Genomic DNA, 17,844 nt, shown 5'->3' with positions numbered 1-17,844 from the left:
TGTAATTCTGCGACCTCCCCGAATTACAGCTGAAAAATATTCTCCTTTGACGTTGGAATCCCAGCCTTCTCAACTGAGGGCGGAAGCAGGGCAAAAAAATTACCAGCAAATAGCTACATGGGCAGTTCTCGTCGTTTCAACTTCGCGAGAATCTTTCTCTCGTCGGGTTACTGGGCAACCGTGGAGAGCGAGAGCGGGGAGGGCAGGCGGCGCAAGGAATTACGTAACAGCCGCGCGCCGGGCGGAGGGCAGGTTCAAGATGGCGGCGGGTCCCCTCCGAGGTCTTGTCCGGTGTGTGGGGCGGCTGGAAGCCGGCCGGTTCTCGGCACCTCCACAACGAGGCTTTCGGTCGTCTGGGCCTGCTGCTGTTCAGGTACGGGAGGTCGAGCGAACTGTTAAGGAAAGATTAAAACACCGTTAAAACCCACGGAAGCGAAGGTCAATTTCCCACAAATTAAGGGACATCCGAAAAGATGCTTGTCGGGATGAAGGTGATCTAACCGGGCATGACTTGCTTGGCCTAAAAGGAGAGCAGATGCGAATAGGAGCATTTGCTGTGTTTTAATTTTTCAGATAAGGTTAGTTTAGCTTTCTACATTTTTCCACTTTAAATCTGGCACCTAAACACCTTATTTTGTTGTGTCGCGTCGTCCTGGGAGAAGAGAGAAAATAACTTTTGTCACCAAAAAATGATTAACATGGATCTTAACCCTCCAGCTTAGAAAGGATATAATTAATAGAATACAGCTGTAAGAAATTAGTATTGGCACCCAAAACGCTAATATAGGTGGTTCTTTGATAACAACCATTTGTTTAGCGAATGCTAGAACTTATAAGGAGTACTGATTGTACACATTGGTACTTGCAATTGTTCAAATGCATAACTCTTGGCTTGTTGTTTCGCTTGAGTTGGAACATTGCAGCATTCCATGTCATAGAAATAGAATAGGAATAAGAATAGAAATAACTTTATTTTCACTTTGAATGTATACTACCGTAATTAAAACAAAATGTTGTGGCATACAACTCTCAAAGGGACACCACCTCCAATTTACATTACATAGCCATGACAAAATAAATGAATACGAAATTATGCATATGCAACCGCAAGCGCCCTCTGAAAGCCCTCTGGGTCCATCAGGCATCTGGGGCGGAACCACCTAGTCGGTTCCGCCTCCCTGCGGGGAAGGATTGGAACCAGGAAGTCAAGCTGCAATACCCAGCTACTGTATATGATACATACCATGTCCTTGAACCCTTTGCAATTTTTGTGGCCAGCTTTATATAAGCAATGGGGAAGCTGGCAGCAAATTGCAAATAGTAACCATGTGACATAAGATTCACTTAATGGCAATTGGGACTGAAATTTCTGCTGCTAAGTGGTGTAGCCCTGTGATGTACAGTGGTACCTCTACATATGAACTTAATTCGTTCCGTGATCAAGTCCTTAAGTAGAAAAGTTTGTAAGAAGCAATTTTCTCATAGGAATCAATGTAAAAGCAAATGATTCGTGCGATTGGGGAAACCACAGGTAGGGTGGAGTCCCTATTTCCTCCCAGGAGATTCCTAGAGAGGCCCACGGAGGCCTCTCCCTGTGTTTTCCGGCCCTGTTTCCTGCCAGGATATTCCTAGAGGGGCCCCACAGAGGCTTCTCCCCGCGTTTTCCGGTTAGTTTCAGAGGCTCGGGTTTGTAAGTGGAAAATGGTTCTTGAGAAGAGGCAAAATAATCTTGAACACCCAGCTCTTATCTAGAAAAGTTTGTAGGTAGAGTTCTTAGGTAGAGGTACCACTGTACTGTATTGCTTAGTGACAGAAATTCCCGTCCCAATTGACATTATTAACCCAGGACTACCTGTACAACTAATCTAATCATCTAGTTTAGAAAGATTATAAGGTAATTAAAATAACAGCTATAAGGAATAGGAATTGAAAAAAGTTGTTTATTGTAGGTATTATGAATAAATATCCAGGGGATTCTACATACCAGTTGTGTTTTGGGGTGTGTGAAAGCATATGTACTTTTGTATGCAGACAATCAACCTGAATAACTTGCAGCAAAGTTTAGATTGTGTGATACTGCAAGGAAAGCGGACATGGCAGTTAATATGGAAAAGAGGTATGTAGCTGTTGTTGACTAGAAAAAATGGATTTATAAATGATTATAAGTGAAAAGAGAGAAGTTAAAGCAATGTATGGATCTTATTAGAATATTCATTGAATAAAAAGGTTGGTGACATTGCAAGAGGTGCAAATAGAGGTAAAAGATATTACAATAATTCACAAAAGTTATGGGAACTATTTCAATTTAAACAGACCAAAGATGTTACCATGAACTTACTATTCTCTAAACATTTATCAATACCTTCAGAAAGGATCTATCTAGTGTCTCTAAGGAAAAAGGTTATATCCATCAAAATGAAGGAACTAATTACTGGTATTTTGCCCCTGAGATTTTAATCAGCTAGTATTCCGTTGGAAATATTTTCTGCACCAATAAAAGAGAATATTGACTTGAGAGGTCCTTGGTGTCCTCTGAGCTTGTTTTCTTGCAGACATTTCATTACACAAACTATGTAACAATGGTGCTAGTAAGGCAGGAGTGTCAAACTGAAAGTCTGGGGACCAGATCCAGCCCATGGGAGGGCCACGGGCAACCCTCTCAAACTGGCAGAGAGTTGCAGGATGTCATTGTAGCTGAAAATACTCATGAGGGCCGCAGGCCGCTCTCCCGGACTCCCATTTTCACTGGCAGAGAGTTGCAGGATGCCATTGTAGCTGAAAACTGAGCTTGTGACAACCACAGGTGGCCCTTCTGGACTCCGTTTTTGCTAGCAGAGGGTTTCAGGATGCCATAGTAGCCTAAAACGGAGTTTGGAATCCCGTTTTTCCTGGCAGAATGCTTGGAGCGCCACAGATGCCCCCAACACGAGTGATCTTGCGTTGACCACTCCCCCCACCTGCCTCCCGAGGTTAAACACAACCCTGATGCCCTCAGTGAAATCGAGTTTGATACCCCAGTATTAAGGGGAGCCATTTGCTGTTAGTTTATGTTCTAGTGGCTTGCCTGTCAGTGTTGGTGAGATTGGTTTTAGAGATTCTTTAGTTGGGCTGTTTGCTGTTGGCTTCTTTGCCAGTTTGATTGGAATATTTTAATACCCGATTGTTAGTCTGATGTTAACCTTGAATTTAATCTCTGCTGAAATGGGTGCTGACTGCTGGTGAAGAGGTGCTTGAGTTTTTTTGTTCCTTTTTTGGGCAGGCGATAGTCTCTTGCATAGTCTATAAATGTTGTTAATGTCTATGTGCCTGGGATGGCTGAATTGTTAGAAATTCCCTGGAATTTTTAGACTTGACTTGTTCAAGGATGGTCGCATTTTCCCAATTGAAACTGTGGTTAAATTTGTCTATATGTTGTGAAATTAAAGAATTTTCATCATGTCTTTTGACTGCTAGTTGGTGTTCATGGATGCGTTCTCTCAGTCTTCTGCCTGTCTGTCCTACATAGTGATTGTTGCAGTCCTTACATTGTATTTTATAGGGGACTCCTGTTTTTTTCTTCTGGGGTTGTTAGATCTTTTTGTCTGCTTAGGACATTTTTAGGGCTTTAATTTATTAAAGAAACTGCCAAAGAAGCTAACAGCAAACAGTACAACGTAAGAATCTCTTAGACCATTTCTACCAATACTGACAGGCAAGCCAATAGAATATTAACTGACAGCAAGTTGCACTCCTTATTAGCACCGATGATGTTACCTAGTTTGGATAATAAAATATCTGCAAGAAAACAAGCTCAAAGAGCACCAAGAACCCTTCATATTTTCTGCAACATGTGGTTTAATGAGGGATGGCTATCCAATAGTAAATGTGCTCGGAAGGAACCTATCATTTATATCAATTCAATTTATCTTTAAACCTAGAAGTTGCTAGCCTTCATTAGGAATGCTAACATAATAATCCTCTTGGATTTTTCAGATTTTTGACACCACTGGTTATATTGTGAATAGCCCTGAGTCTCCGGAGAAGGGCGGCATGGAAATCAAGCAAACAAACACAAATAAATATTTGTGGAGCAGCTCAACCGTTGTAAATTAAAGAAATACAGTAGTGTTACTGCGATCTTATTTATAGGACCACCACTAAGCAGTAATATGGGAGAAATACTACTTTAACCTCAGTATATTGTGTATTGTGAAGTTATGATAAACACAATTTTTAAACTTTGCATACCATATTGTTTTAATGCTTATAGTACACACTATATACACACTCTGAAACTCAGCTGCTGGTTTGCCGTTTTGTTGTTGTGGTAAACATTGTAAAAGGTGCATTGTGTAGATTAGAAATGAATAAGATTCCTCCTGAGTAAAAAGCTTAAAGAACATTGTTCTAGAGTGCTCTTACTATTCAGAGAATAGGTACTATTCATGTCAAGGAGAAAATTATTCATGATCATGCTGGCTCAAAATGTGATTTGCTTAGTCTTAATTTAGCACCTTTTCTGAATCCAGATATTGCGATTTATAAACCAGGGGTCGACAAAGTTGTTCAGAATCTAGGAGCCAGCCAAAAAATTTAGGAGCCAGAATTTTTTTTAAGCAAACTTGGTTTTTTGCCGAGTCTCCACCTGACATCGCTTTCACCCCCTCTGTCTCCTCCTTCCTCTCTCATCTCTTTCCTTCCTCTCCCTCCCTTTCTCTCTTTCCTTTCTCTCCCTTTCTGTCTATCCTTTCTATCTCTCACCCCTTCTCCCTCTTTCATTCCCTTTCTCTCCCTCCCTTTCTCTCTCATTCCTTTCTCTCCCTCTTTCCTTCCTATCTCTCTTTCTTTTTCTCCCTCCTTCATATCTTCTTTCTCTCCCCCTTCCTCCCTCTTTCCTTTCTCCCCCTCCCTTTCTCTTCCTTTTTCTCTATCCTTTCTACTTCTTACTCTTTCTTTCTCTCCCTCCTTCATTCAATTTTCTCTCCCTCCCTTTCTCTCCCTTTCTCTCTCTTTCCTTTCTCTCCCTCCCTTTCTCTTCCTTTTTCTCTATCCTTTCTACTTCTTACTCTTTCTTTCTCTCCCTCCTTCATTCAATTTTCTCTCCCCCCCTTCCTCCCTCTTTCCTTTCTCCCCCTCCCTTTCTCTTCCTTTTTCTCTATCCTTTCTGCTTCTTACTCTTTCTTTCTCTCCCTCCTTCATTCAATTTTCTCTCCCTCCCTTACTCTCTCTTTCCTTTCTCTCCCTCCCTTGTTCTCCCCTGGGGCTGCCTGTGCCTGCCCTGCACCACCCAACACGGACGGACAGCCCCCGGTCGTCGGTTCGTCGCCCCCCACCCCCCCACGGAGGGAGATCAGGCTGGCGAGGGCGGTAGAACTACGTCACCAGCCACTGGAGGGAGATCGGGCTGGCGGGGGTGGCGAATCCACCTCCCCAGCCGCGCGGAGGGAAATCCGGTAGGCGGGCGGGTGGCCGCGGCTCCCTGCGCGCCCCTGGAAAAGCGTACAGGGAACGGTGCCCGGGGCCGCTTTAGCCGCCCCCCCTCCCCCCGCCATCTCCCCGCGACTGCCTGTGCCGCTGCAGCCGCGGCCCCCCCCCCCCCGCTCCCACCGCCAGTGCCCTCCCGCCGGGCAACCAAAGGACACTTGCCGATGACGACAGGGAACCTTCAGCTGGGCGGGCGCTGCCGTGCCGGTGCCTCCGACCTCCCGGTTCCTGCTCGATGCCGCGGTTTCTGGCGCTGTCCTGCTGGGCCCCAAAGAAGGAAGGCGGGAAAAAGGCGCGAAGAATGGAGGTCTCCTTCCTGCCTGCCTTCTTTGGGACCCAGCAGGAGAGCGCCAGAAACCGCGGCATCGGGCAGGAGCGGAGAGGTCAGAGGCACCGCAGCGCCCTTCTAGGCGCCAGACAACATTTTCTAGGCGCCACTGGCGACCAGGCGCCTGGGTTTGTCGAACCTTGTTATAAACCATTATTTCTGCCTAAGTGTAAACTCAGGGATCTATCATTTATTGAATCAATAATACCCTATTGCCCAAAAAACAAGACATTCCCCCCCAAATAAACCCTTCCCCAAAAATAACCCCCCCAAATATTTAAATGCATGCATAACTGGTACCCGCCATTTTCTCTGGTTAGGGATTAAAGAGACTGAGCTGGAAATCAGGTAAGACATCAAGAGAAGCCCTGTCTTAATCCATGTGCCTCAGAATAATAAGATCTCTCAAATAATAAGGCCAAAAGCTTATTTTGGGCTTCCAAAAATATAAGGCAGGGTCTTATTTTCAAGGAAACACAGTAGCCATCAGAATGTAACATGAAAATTCACAAAAGAAAGTTAATATACATTAAAAATACAGATAGTCCTTGCTTAAGATTATAATCAACCTCTCCAAAGCTACTTATAACCCAGTTTCAGAGTTCCGATTGCTGCACACATCTTCCCCCCCCCCCTGTACATGTTATCACATTTTGGGGTTTTTTTGGCAAATGGCTTGCCTATACATCAATTTACAGCATCCTGTGGTCATGTGACTGGTTTTCTGTGATTTTTGCCAGTTTCTGGCATAGACGGGCATTGAGTAAAATGTGTTTGCTTAACAAATGCTGCAAAAATGGTAATAAAATCAGGCAGTCATGATGACCTGCTTAATGACCATTATAACTTACAACCATAATTTTGGGCTCAAGTAAGCTGAAGGCTAACTAATACAGAATAATTCAGAAAGTTCTGTAATAGTCACATAGGTTTTTTTTCCCATTTGTAAGTGCCAATGTAGGAAAATAGTATTTCTCAAATATGGGCATTACTGTATTCATTTTCCCCTGTACAGAATTGAGACAGATATCTTTCACCTGTTCAGTACATTCTTCTTCAGGGGGGAGGATAACCTGTCCTTTCTAATCCTTTGGTAAGATGTCAGATTCAGCATAAAATATTTGCTTCAGCTATCAAAATTCTAAGTTCCAGTTAAAACATTGCCGTCTTCCTTCCTCTCTTGAGACAGTAATTACTAGAAGTAACGATTTGTGGATTTTGGCTCAGATATCTTATCATCACAGGTCACTGTCCGTGAAGCTTTAAACCAGGCCTTAGATGAGGAACTAGAGAGGGATGAGAAAGTTTTCTTGCTCGGAGAGGAAGTTGCGCAATATGATGGTGCATACAAGGTAAGATACCTACCAAGGCATTCTAGTATAATTATTAGTATAATTATTTTAAAGGATATTGTTTTAGCAGCACTTTGACCTCCTTTTTCAAATCTACAGATTAGCAGAGGACTTTGGAAGAAATATGGAGATAAGAGGATAATAGATACTCCTATATCAGAGGTATGAATTCAGAAAACATTTTTAATCTTTTTATTTTATTCCTTTAAGCAAATTGGCTTGCAAGTGAGTTAATTGGCATCTTTAAATTTTATTTCATAAAGTGATGGTTTGTGTTTATAAATTCCTTAATTTGCTTGTTTTCCTTTCCTAGATGGGGTTTACTGGAATTGCTGTTGGTGCTGCGATGGTATGTAACTCCCATATGTTATAAAGGAAAGTATTCTAAGTAGCTTTAAAGACATCTTAGTTTTGTTACACATCCACCCACTAGATTCATTAAAAGAAACAAAGTTTTTTAAAGAAACCTTTTATTTTCTTTTTAAAGGAAAGAACAGGCATTACACTTTTGTATTCAAAGGGGTGGCAATTCTGATTAGATTTAGGAAATGAATAGATGAAGATACGGAAGAGGATTTATATCTTAATATTAATTCAGTTGGTTTGTTTTTACCAGGCTGGCTTGCGACCCGTTTGTGAATTCATGACCTTCAATTTCTCCATGCAAGCTATTGATCAGATTATAAACTCGGCTGCTAAAACCTACTATATGTCTTCTGGGTTGGTATCCGTCCCCATTGTCTTCAGGGGCCCCAATGGTGCCTCAGCAGGAGTAGCAGCCCAGCATTCACAGTGTTTTGCAGCCTGGTATGGGCATTGTCCTGGACTGAAAGTAGTTAGCCCCTGGAGTGCAGAGGATGCAAAAGGTCTCCTTAAAGCATCAATAAGGGATGATAACCCAGGTAAACAAATCCCAAAAATTGCTATGTAATATGAATGCACTGCCTTCCTATATTTTATCTGCATCAAACATTTTCTGTACTTTCTTATGAAATCCAAGGTATAGTCCTTGTTTAGCAACCACAATTGGGACAAGTAACTTGACTGTTAAGTAAAGCAATCACTGAGGGAAATGACAACTGTGCCATCAATCTTACTTCAGCTTTCCTTTGTTTTACAGTCCTGAAAAAGTGATAAATTTAAGGGTTGATTGCAAAATTATTTTTTCATCATGGTCGTAACTGTAAACATTAAGCAAGTCAGTCTCTAAACAAGGACTGTCTGTATGAATTGCTGAATTTATATTAAAAAGCTTCCACCTAGGTATTAAAAATCTCAACATCTCACAACCAGGATGCAACAAGCTGGGAGAGCCCAAGTTAACCTATTTTCCAGATTCAGGAAGTTGGTCTTGGGCTATCATGCTTGTAAAGGGTGTTTCATGGTAGAGAGGCACAGATTAAATATCTCAAGCTTGAAATATTTTAACATTGGAGCTTCTAATACACTCCTGATTCCCATTTGATTATTTCTGACATTAGATATTAAAGGCATCCCCAGAATTTTACTTTGCATGAATGTACACACGTTGCAGAATTTTGATTTTTGGAACTAACACGAACTCTTGGTGCTTATGTTTCATCAGATCTTTTTGTACTGTAGGTTTCACTTCAAGGTATCAAGCTAGTAATGTGCAGGACTCTATTGTGTCTTTAAGGTCTTTCATTGTAAAAGTAATCTGATGAGCACCAGAATTTGACTGTGATTAAAGCACACTTCTTTTTTTATTCCTTATAGTTGTCATGTTGGAAAATGAGTTAATGTACGGTGTGTCCTTTGAGTTGTCTGAGGAAGCAGCTTCAAAAGATTTCATTGTTCCTATTGGAAAAGCCAAGATAGAAAAGCAAGGTAAGCAGGCATGCTATTTGCATTTAGCCTTCTCAAGTTTTCCGGGTTTCTAGAACAGAGGTGTTCAACTCAAGGCTGGCGGACTGGATCTGGCCCACAGACCCATCTTGGAATCAGTCAAGGACTGGCCCGCTGTGCCTCTACCAGCAAAAATGCAGCTTAGGGAAACTGCAGCCCACCTGAGCTCATTTTCACTGGCAGAGGAGAGGGCTGCATGAGGCCATTGTGGCCGGAAATGGAGCTTGGGCAGGCCATGTGTGGCCTTTCTGAGCTCTGTTTTTGTTGGCAGATGGCTGCAGGAGGCAGTCACAGCCAAAAATGGAGCCTCAGTGAGTGATGTTGAGCTGGCCTCGTCCACCCTGGCCATGCCCTCCCCCCAAGGTCAAACACAACCCTGATGCAGCCCTCAATGAAATCTAGTTTGACACCCCTGTTCTAGAGTGTTTAAACAATTTGCTGTATTCTGCAAGTATCTTTTTAAGAGATTCTGAAATAATTTTTTTAATCAGCCTGGTTTTCTTTTAAAAAAGAAGCCTCCTTGCATCATCAAATTTATTGAATTTATATGCTGCCTGGCTTCCAAAGCAAAAAGAAGACAGATGAGAGTTATTAAACTCAGAAACAGAGAAAAAGAAAGGGGGCTTCAAAAGCCTGGGTGAAAAAATAGAACAAACTGAATTTGCAGGCTTTCACAATTTATCCTACCCCTAATGGTCACCCATTATTTCAAGTCTTAAAACATACGTTATTCCTATGCTTACAAACTCAGTGAGAGTGGAAAATGGAATTGATTTTGATTTTTAAGAGGTAGCTTTTGAGTGTGCCTGATTATTCCCTACGTTGGCTAGCTTTGTCTGGTGTATACACTCCTATATTGTTAAGTATGTTCCCCATTGGTCCATCATGCTTATTTGGTGATAGAAGTATACACAAACATTCATTGATCTTTTTAAAATTGATTTCCCCCTTTTCATTTCTAGATGGTTCTAAAATATAGAAATTCTTCTAATTTGCTGAGTTAGGAGAGTTTAACTCCTATGTTCGACAGTACTGGTAGTCCTCAGGCTACATCCATTCACAACCATTCAAAATTATAGTAGTCCTCTCATAATCATGTGAAATCTTCACTTAATGGTTCAAAGTTCCCTAGTTATGATGGCAACCAGGATTGCCATTGCTAAGCATCCTGGTCCCAAATTGCTTTTGTAACATTAGGACTACCTTGTAATTACAACACTCATACAGTTCCTATAGTGTTTTTGACAATATTAGGTACCGGTATGTTTTTTAATCAGTAAAACATTTCATATTTTGGGGGTAATAAGTTTAACTTTAGGATTTAAAAGTTGATATGGTGAGTATTGGATAATCCTCCTTTAAAAAGTTTTGAATTTAGAACAGATCTCTGCCCACGTTACAAGTCAATCACCAATTTTGTGTTTTAGGAACCCATATAACCTTAGCGGCTCACTCAAGATCTGTTGGCCACTGTCTCGAAGCAGCTGCTGTCCTTGCCAAAGATGGAGTGGAATGCGAGGTACAAATTATTTTGTTTGGATACGATTCATGAAAAAGATATCTTCGAAATTTGTTTCCGACCTTTCAAATGTGTTAAGAGTTCTCCTGGTTCCTTGACTGCACCTACTTCCCCCCAAGCAACAGAAGCAGCTTTGGAGACCAGCTTTGATGAAAATCTCAGTTACCCATTATTCATATATTTGCATGTAACCTATTAAGTAGACAAGGTAGATACTTAGAAGGAGAAGTTGCTAAATAATTTCCAAAATTATCCAAAGTAAACCAGTACCATTTTGTGAATTTGCTCTATTTACTGAAAAAAAGTTATGATCTCCATTTATTTTCCAGAGTACAATAGAACTGACAATTGGCCCATTTCTCAAATCTTTCTCGTAGGTTATAAACCTTCGTAGTATTCGGCCATTGGATATTGAAACCATTGAAACTAGCATCACGAAGACCAATAATCTTGTAACAGTAGAAGGTGGCTGGCCCCAGTTTGGCGTGGGAGCTGAAATCTGTGCCAGAATTATGGAAGGTATTTGAAGAGTGGTACTTATGGCGGGTCCTAACATCAGGACACTGGTGGTCTCTTATTTGAAGGCTCCAATGAAAGTTCAGTTGCCCTCATCCTTCATTAGAGAGTTTCTGTTTAGACTGCAAAGGCTATCCAATCCGCAAGAGTAGTACAGTGGTACCTCAAGATACGAACCCCTCGTCTTACGAACAACCCGTGATACGAACCCGGGGTTCAGAAAATTTTGGCCTCTTCTTACGAACGTTTTTCGTCTTACGAACGCCAAACCCGAACTTCCGGGTTCGGCATTCCGGAGGCTGCTGGGAAGCCCCGCAGCCCGGCTGTCACCTTTTAAAACAGCCGGGGGGCTTCCCAGCAGCCTCCCGAAGCTGAACCCGGAAGTTCGGGTTTGGCGTTCGGGAGGCTGCTGGGAAGCCACCCGGCTGTTTTAAAAGGTGACAGCCGGGCTGCGGGGCTTCTCGGCGGCGGCGGCAGCAGGTTGGTAAGACGGAAAACGTTCAGGAGGCCGCTTTGGGTTTTTGGCTGGGAGGGAAGGCAGGAGGTCCGGCGCTGGGGAAGGGAGTCAGGAAGGTCCTCCTGCTCCCCCCTCAGTGAAAAACACAAAGACGGTCTGCTGCCGCATGACAGGCAGGGCGGAGCAGCATGGAGCAGACCGCCTTTGTATTTTTGGCTTGGGGGGGGGAAGCAGGAGGCGCAGGATCGGGCGGGCGGCGGGCGAGGCGTGACCGAACGGGCCCGGCTCAGGCTAGGACGGGGCGGGCAGCGGCTGGGTGCGGCGGCGAGGGTGCGTCCGACTGCTTGGCTTCCCTCGCCGCCGCAGGCAACGTGCGTTGCGAACTTTCGGGCCGGCCAGGCTCAGTGGATCAAGCCGTGCCTCCTGGGCTTTCCGTCACTGAGCCGGCGAGGCTCAGTGATGGGAGGCGCGGCTTGATCCACTCAGCGGCCCGGAAAATTGCAGCTCGTGTTGCCTGCGGCGGCGAGTGAGGCCAAACCGAGAGCAGCATCACCGCGGCTCCTGGCTCGGTTTTCCCCGCAGCCGCAGGCAACACGGGCTGTGATTTTCCGGGCCGGCGAGGCTGTGACAGGAGGCGCGGCTTGATCAGGGAGGCGCGGCTTGATCCGCTGAGCGGCCCGGAAAATCACAGCCCGTGTTGCCTGCGGCGGGGAGGGAGGCCAAGCCGAGAGCAGCATCACCGCGGCTCCTGGCTTGGTTTCCCTCGCAGCCGCAGGCAACACGGGCTGTGATTTTCCGGGCCGGCGAGGCTGTGACAGGAGGCGCGGCTTGATCCGCTGAGTGGCCCGGAAAATTGCAGCCCGTGTTGCCTGCGGCGGGGAGGGAGGCCAAGCCGAGAGCAGCATCACCGCGGCTCCTGGCTCGGTTTCCCTCGCAGCCGCAGGCAACACGGGCTCCGATTTTCCGGGCCGGCGAGGCTGTGACGGGAGGCGCGGCTTGATCCGCTGAGCGGCCCGGAAAATCGCAGCCCGTGTTGCCTGCGGCGGGGAGGCCAAGCCGAGAGCAGCATCACTGCGGCTCCTGGCTCGGTTTCCCTCGCAGCCGCAGGCAACACGGGCTGCGATTTTCCGGGCCGGCGAGGCTGTGACAGGAGGCGCGGCTTGATCCGGAAGGCGCGGCTTGATCTGCTGAGCAGCCCGGAAAATCGCAGCCCATGTTGCCTGCGGCGGGGAGGGAGGCCAAGCCGAGAGCAGCATCACCGCAGCTCCTGGCTCGGTTTCCCTCGATGCCGCAGGCAACACGGGCTGCGATTTTCCGGGGCGGCGAGGCTCAGTGATGGGAGGCGCGGCTTGATCCACTCAGTGGATCAAGCCGCGCCTCCCGGGCCTTCCGTCACTGAGCCTGGCCGGCCTGGAAAATCGCAGCCCGTTTTGCCTGCGGCGGCGAGGGAGGCCAAGCCGAGAGCAGCATCACCGCGGCTCCTGGCTCGATTTCCCTCGCAGCCGCAGGCAACACGGGCTGCGATTTTCCGGGCTGGCGAGGCTCAGTGACAGGAGGCGCGGCTTGATCCGCTGAGCCTGGCCGGCCCGGAAAATCACAGCCCGTGTTGCCTGCGGCGGCGAGGGAGGCCAAGCCGAGAGCAGCATCACCGCGGCTCCTGGCTCGGTTTCCCTCGACGCCGCAGGCAACACGGGTTGCGATTTTCCGGGCCGGCGAGGCTCAGTGACGGAAGGCCCGGGAGGTGCGGCTTGATCCAGGAGGCGCGGCTTGATCTGCTAAGCCTAGCCACCTTCCCCAAGGAGCCTCCCAACCGCAGAGGAGGCAGGGAGAACTTTGCACCACTTCGGAGCCCAGCGCAGCGCATCGTTGGGAAAACCTTCAAGGAGATAGTGGCAGCAGGAAAGAAACGGGCTCCGAAGCGGCGCAAAGTTATCCTGCCTCTCCACCTCCTACCCCTGCGGCCGCCTTCCCAAAGGAGCCTTCTGGCTGCCCAGGGGGCGGGGTTAGCTTTGTGCCGGGGGAGCGGGGGCTGCCACCCGAGCGCTCTTGCCCAGCGGGAGGCGAAGCACTGGGGGGGGGGGGGGCTGTCGGGACACCTCCTACCCCAGCACTTTGAATCCCGCCAGCCAAGAGGACTCGGGCAGAAGCTTCTGCCAGACACAGGCGATGAGGGGGAAGCTTCTGCCCGAGTGCTCTTGGCCGGCGGGATTCAAAGTGCTGGGATGGGGGTGTCACGACAGTCCCCATCCCAGCACTTTGAATCCAGCAGCTTCTGATGAAGACGGGCGGTGGGCGGGGCGAGCTGCCACAGCCCCTGGCTTCCGCGCCGCCCGTCTTCATCAGAAGCTGCTGGATTCAAAGTGCTGGGATGGGGACTGTCGGGAAACCCCCATCCCAGCACTTTGAATCCAGCAGCTTCTGATGAAGACGGGCGGTGGGCGGGGCGAGCTGCCACAGCCCCTGGCTTCCGTGCCGCCCGTCTTCATCAGAAGCTGCTGGATTCAAAGTGCTGGGATGGGGACTGTCGGGACACCCCCATCCCAGCACTTTGAATCCTGCAGCTTCTGATGAAGACGGGCGGTGGGCGGGGCGAGCTGCCACAGCCCCTGGCTTCCGTGCCGCCCGTCTTCATCAGAAGCTGCTGGATTCAAAGTGCTGGGATGGGGACTGTCGGGAAACCCCCATCCCAGCACTTTGAATCCAGCAGCTTCTGATGAAGACGGGCGGTGGGCGGGGCGAGCTGCCACAGCCCCTGGCTTCCGTGCCGCCCGTCTTCATCAGAAGCTGCTGGATTCAAAGTGCTGGGATGGGGACTGTCGGGACACCCCCATCCCAGCACTTTGAATCCTGCCGCTTCTGCTGGATACGGGCGGTGGGCGGGGCGAGCTGCCACAGCCCCTGGCTTCCGCGCCGCCCGTCTTCATCAGAAGCTGCTGGATTCAAAGTGCTGGGATGGGGACTGTCGGGACACCCCCATCCCAGCACTTTGAATCCTGCCGCTTCTGCTGGATACGGGCGGTGGGCGGGGCGAGCTGCCACAGCCCCTGGCTTCCGCGCCGCCCGTCTTCATCAGAAGCGGCGGGATTCAAAGTGCTGGGGTGGGGGCCTGTCGGGACAAGCCGCGCACAAAGGCCGAGGCAAGGCTGAGCAGGCTGCGAGCGCTCTGCCAGGCGGCCAAGAAGCATTCAGGGCGAAGTGACTTCGCCCTGAATGCTTCTTGGCCGCCTGGCAGAGCGCTCGCAGCCAGCGGGCGGCGGCGGGGGGGGGGGAAACCTCGCGGGGAAGCCGGGCAAGAGCGATCTTCTGCCGGCCATGGGCGAGCGGCGGGGAGTCGCCAATGGCCGGCAGAAGATCGCTCTTGCTGACCTGATGCCTCGCGGTGAAGCCGGGCAAGAGCGATCTTCTGCCGGCCATGGGCGACTCCCCGCCGCTCGCCCATGGCGGGCAGAAGATCGCTCTTGCCCGGCTTCCCCGCGAGGCAGCAGGTCAGCATCCTGGGCGGGCGAGCGGCGGGGAAGCCGGCGGCTGTGGCAGCTGCTGCCCCCCCACCTCCCCGGCTGTTTTAAAAGGTGACAGCCGGGCGGCAGCGGTTTTTTGGGGGTTTTTTTTTGTTGTTGCACGGATTAATAGACTTTACATTGTTTCCTATGGGAAACAATGTTTCGTCTTACGAACCTTTCGTCTTACGAACCTCCTTGCACCAATTAAGTTCGTATCATGAGGTATTACTGTATTTCAATGGTCAAGTATACCCACCCACTAAAGAGAGCCAGTTAGTTCTAATGGTTAAGCCCCATGCTAGCACTCGGGAGATTGAGTTATGCCCAACGCATCTCACAGGGTGGTTGATGTGGGGAAAATAGGAGGAAGAAGGATTATTAGGTACATTTGCTGCCTTGAATTATTTATAAAAATAATAGCAGAGGGATAAAATAAAATCTGAATCGATAATAAAAGCTTCAAACTTACAGACACCTATTTCACATATCCTCAACCGAAATAAAATTTATGACTTGGGTTTCCCCCCCCCCCTCCCGGAACTCTGTGCTAGTGGCCACAGTACCTCTTCCTATTCTTTTGTTTTCTGAGAGAAATGATAAATTTGGGGATGCAGATTCTTGGTTCCATAAACTTTCACAAGCAGTTTCTTAGACATACTAGGCAGCTGGCTGAAAATATCCATCTTAAACTTGGAAGGATGAATTTCAATCCATTCTTCTGATTTCAGGTCCTTCTTTCAATCACCTGGATGCACCCGTGGTTCGTGTCACAGGTGCCGATGTGCCGATGCCTTATGCAAAGATTTTAGAGGAAAACTGCATACCTCAAGTAAAGGACATAATAGTTGCTGTGAAAAAGACGCTCAATATCTAGATCTTGTGTGGAAATTCTGTTGTTCGAGAAATTATCTTTTTTAAAAAAAAAAAATTATTTATGGAGTATACTGCAAGCCACTGTATCCAGAGCTGTACCTTATATTGCACGTGGATTGGGATATGGTATCACAAAAGGAATAATAGAAACCATGTTTGTTACAGACCATCTCTCTCTCTCCCTTCTTCCCTCTCTCCCTCTATCTCTCCCTCCAATGCAAAGAGAGATGAATTATTAAGGGACTTTCATTATATGGTAAAATGTCTTGTTATTGCCTACAAGATCAGGTTGGCTCTGATGAGCAGCCTATTATATCAAGAATCGGCTTGTGCTTGTTTTGTAACTTATGTAGCTGGTAATAAAGATATTAACTAAATTGTGTAGGTGGTGTATTTCTTCCATTCCCCCTTTATATCAGAGAGAGCACAATCATGCCCCCTGCTATTCTTCCCTCTAAATCGGAGTTCCTTGCCTTGCGGACCAACCAGGGGGGAAGAGGGGATGTTTTTGTATGTGAGCAAAGACAAATTCCCCATGGTGTTAGGAACTAAAGCTTCTATTCTGGTGCCTTGGAACATATTTTTACCATCTGACCAATCAGGCGTTTACAATGGAGGTGTTCCTCTGACCTTCCTGCCAATCAGCTTAAAGCTCTGTTGGGAGAATTGGCACTAGACTTATGGTTGGGGAGGGGGGGTCAACCACAGCATTAGCAATTATATTAAGAGGTCAGGGACTCACGGCATTAGAAAGGTTGAGAACCACTGCTCTAGTGGGTCATGGTCAGGGGAGGGCTACCAAAATTTTTACTACCATGCTGTGGGCGTGGCTTATGTAGAAAGTCCTGCATTTTCTTTTAATATCTTTCAGTGCAAATTGGGTGCTCTGAGATGGACCTCCATTTTTGCTACCCCATTGCGTCGTCCCCCCAGTCTGGGCAGTAGACCACCCCTGGTCATGGCCCAGAGATTGGGGACCCCTGCTGTAAGCCATTGATGGTGAACCTTTTGGGCTGGCGTGTCAAAAATTTGGAAAATGCCTAACCTGACTTTTCTGCCGTGTGTCTCTCACACATCTCCCCAAACAAAAATAAACAATTCTCTTCCTCCACCCTCACCCCCCTCAATCTGGATAGTGGCACTTAGTGCCAGTGCAAAGAGTGGGCTTTTTGTTGTTGTTGTTGTTGTTGAGTAATTTTGGAGAATGCTCTTCCACAGCTATGCAGCTACTTAAAACCACACAAAAGCATATATCCCATTCTTGTGCAATTTTCAGAAGCTGCACAAGAGAACACACCGTTTCTGTGTGGCCTCTGCAGTCATCACAGAGATTGTGGTGTGGTTTCAATAATTGATATAGGATGTTGGTGAATGCTGGTATGCCACTCAAAAACCAGAATATCACCTTTGACACACGTTACCGCTCTAAGCTGAAGATCATTTTAGATGCATTAGCTGTGACCAAGATCTTCCCCTATCTTATCTTAATGAATATAGGGTTGCTATACTCAGCAACTGAACTGTTGGATTTTCAAGATATTCCTGTTGCACCATGTTTAGCAGTACTGCTGAAAGATTAAGCAGATTTATTTTCTACCAACATCAGTGAAATTCTATTGACATTTAATAAAAATATGAGTATATTTCAGACTACATGAACTTGTCTACACAACGACATTGTCTGCATAGGAACAAACACTGACACATACTTGACTTTAAAAATGGATTACTAATAATCCTTAAAGTGCAATTTAAGATTTTCAACAAATGTGAAAAAAATGACATTTTCGGTAAAACTTATGTAGGGTTTTAAAAAAATACCCAGCCCAATAATAAATCATACATTGAGGTTGAATTTGAATTAATGGAAACCCAGCATATGATATCCAATTTAACCCCAAGTCTAATGGCATAATTTAATGCCTTCTTTTCTTTCTAAATTGAGTTGTATTGGGAGCTGTACTTCTAAA

General features: G+C 46.8%; 2 protein-coding genes across 2 annotated transcripts in view; one reads left to right on the top strand and one right to left on the bottom strand.

The window, feature by feature from the left end:
• The first annotated feature begins 170 nt into the window (after positions 1 to 170).
• Positions 171 to 16,251, top strand: PDHB (pyruvate dehydrogenase E1 subunit beta). Its single transcript, XM_070738134.1, has 9 exons — positions 171 to 373; positions 7,036 to 7,143; positions 7,243 to 7,305; positions 7,457 to 7,492; positions 7,760 to 8,045; positions 8,881 to 8,991; positions 10,437 to 10,528; positions 10,906 to 11,047; positions 15,730 to 16,251. The coding sequence occupies exons 1-9, from the start codon at positions 260 to 262 to the stop codon at positions 15,873 to 15,875; spliced, it is 1,098 nt and encodes a 365-aa protein (XP_070594235.1). The 5' UTR covers positions 171 to 259; the 3' UTR covers positions 15,876 to 16,251.
• Positions 8,793 to 17,844, bottom strand: part of PXK (PX domain containing serine/threonine kinase like) — a 75,578-nt gene continuing 66,526 nt past the window's right edge. Inside the window, 1 exon segment of the mRNA XM_070738133.1 lies at positions 8,793 to 8,961. Coding sequence (XP_070594234.1) covers positions 8,953 to 8,961 — 9 coding nt within the window. The 3' untranslated portion in view covers positions 8,793 to 8,952.

The sequence above is a fragment of the Erythrolamprus reginae genome, chromosome 2 (genome assembly GCF_031021105.1).
Source record: "Erythrolamprus reginae isolate rEryReg1 chromosome 2, rEryReg1.hap1, whole genome shotgun sequence".
In the NCBI taxonomy this organism is placed as follows: Eukaryota; Metazoa; Chordata; class Lepidosauria; order Squamata; family Dipsadidae; genus Erythrolamprus; species Erythrolamprus reginae.
This window is presented reverse-complemented; position numbering and strand designations above follow the sequence as displayed.

Bases quoted from the DNA above. Each gene is read 5' to 3' on its own strand.
- PDHB (XM_070738134.1), top strand. From the start codon at position 260: ATGGCGGCGGGTCCCCTCCGAGGTCTTGTCCGGTGTGTGGGGCGGCTG. The intron at 8,046-8,880 runs GTAAACAAATCC...TATTCCTTATAG, and splicing joins AATAAGGGATGATAACCCAG to TTGTCATGTTGGAAAATGAG. The intron at 8,992-10,436 runs GTAAGCAGGCAT...TTTGTGTTTTAG, and splicing joins AGCCAAGATAGAAAAGCAAG to GAACCCATATAACCTTAGCG.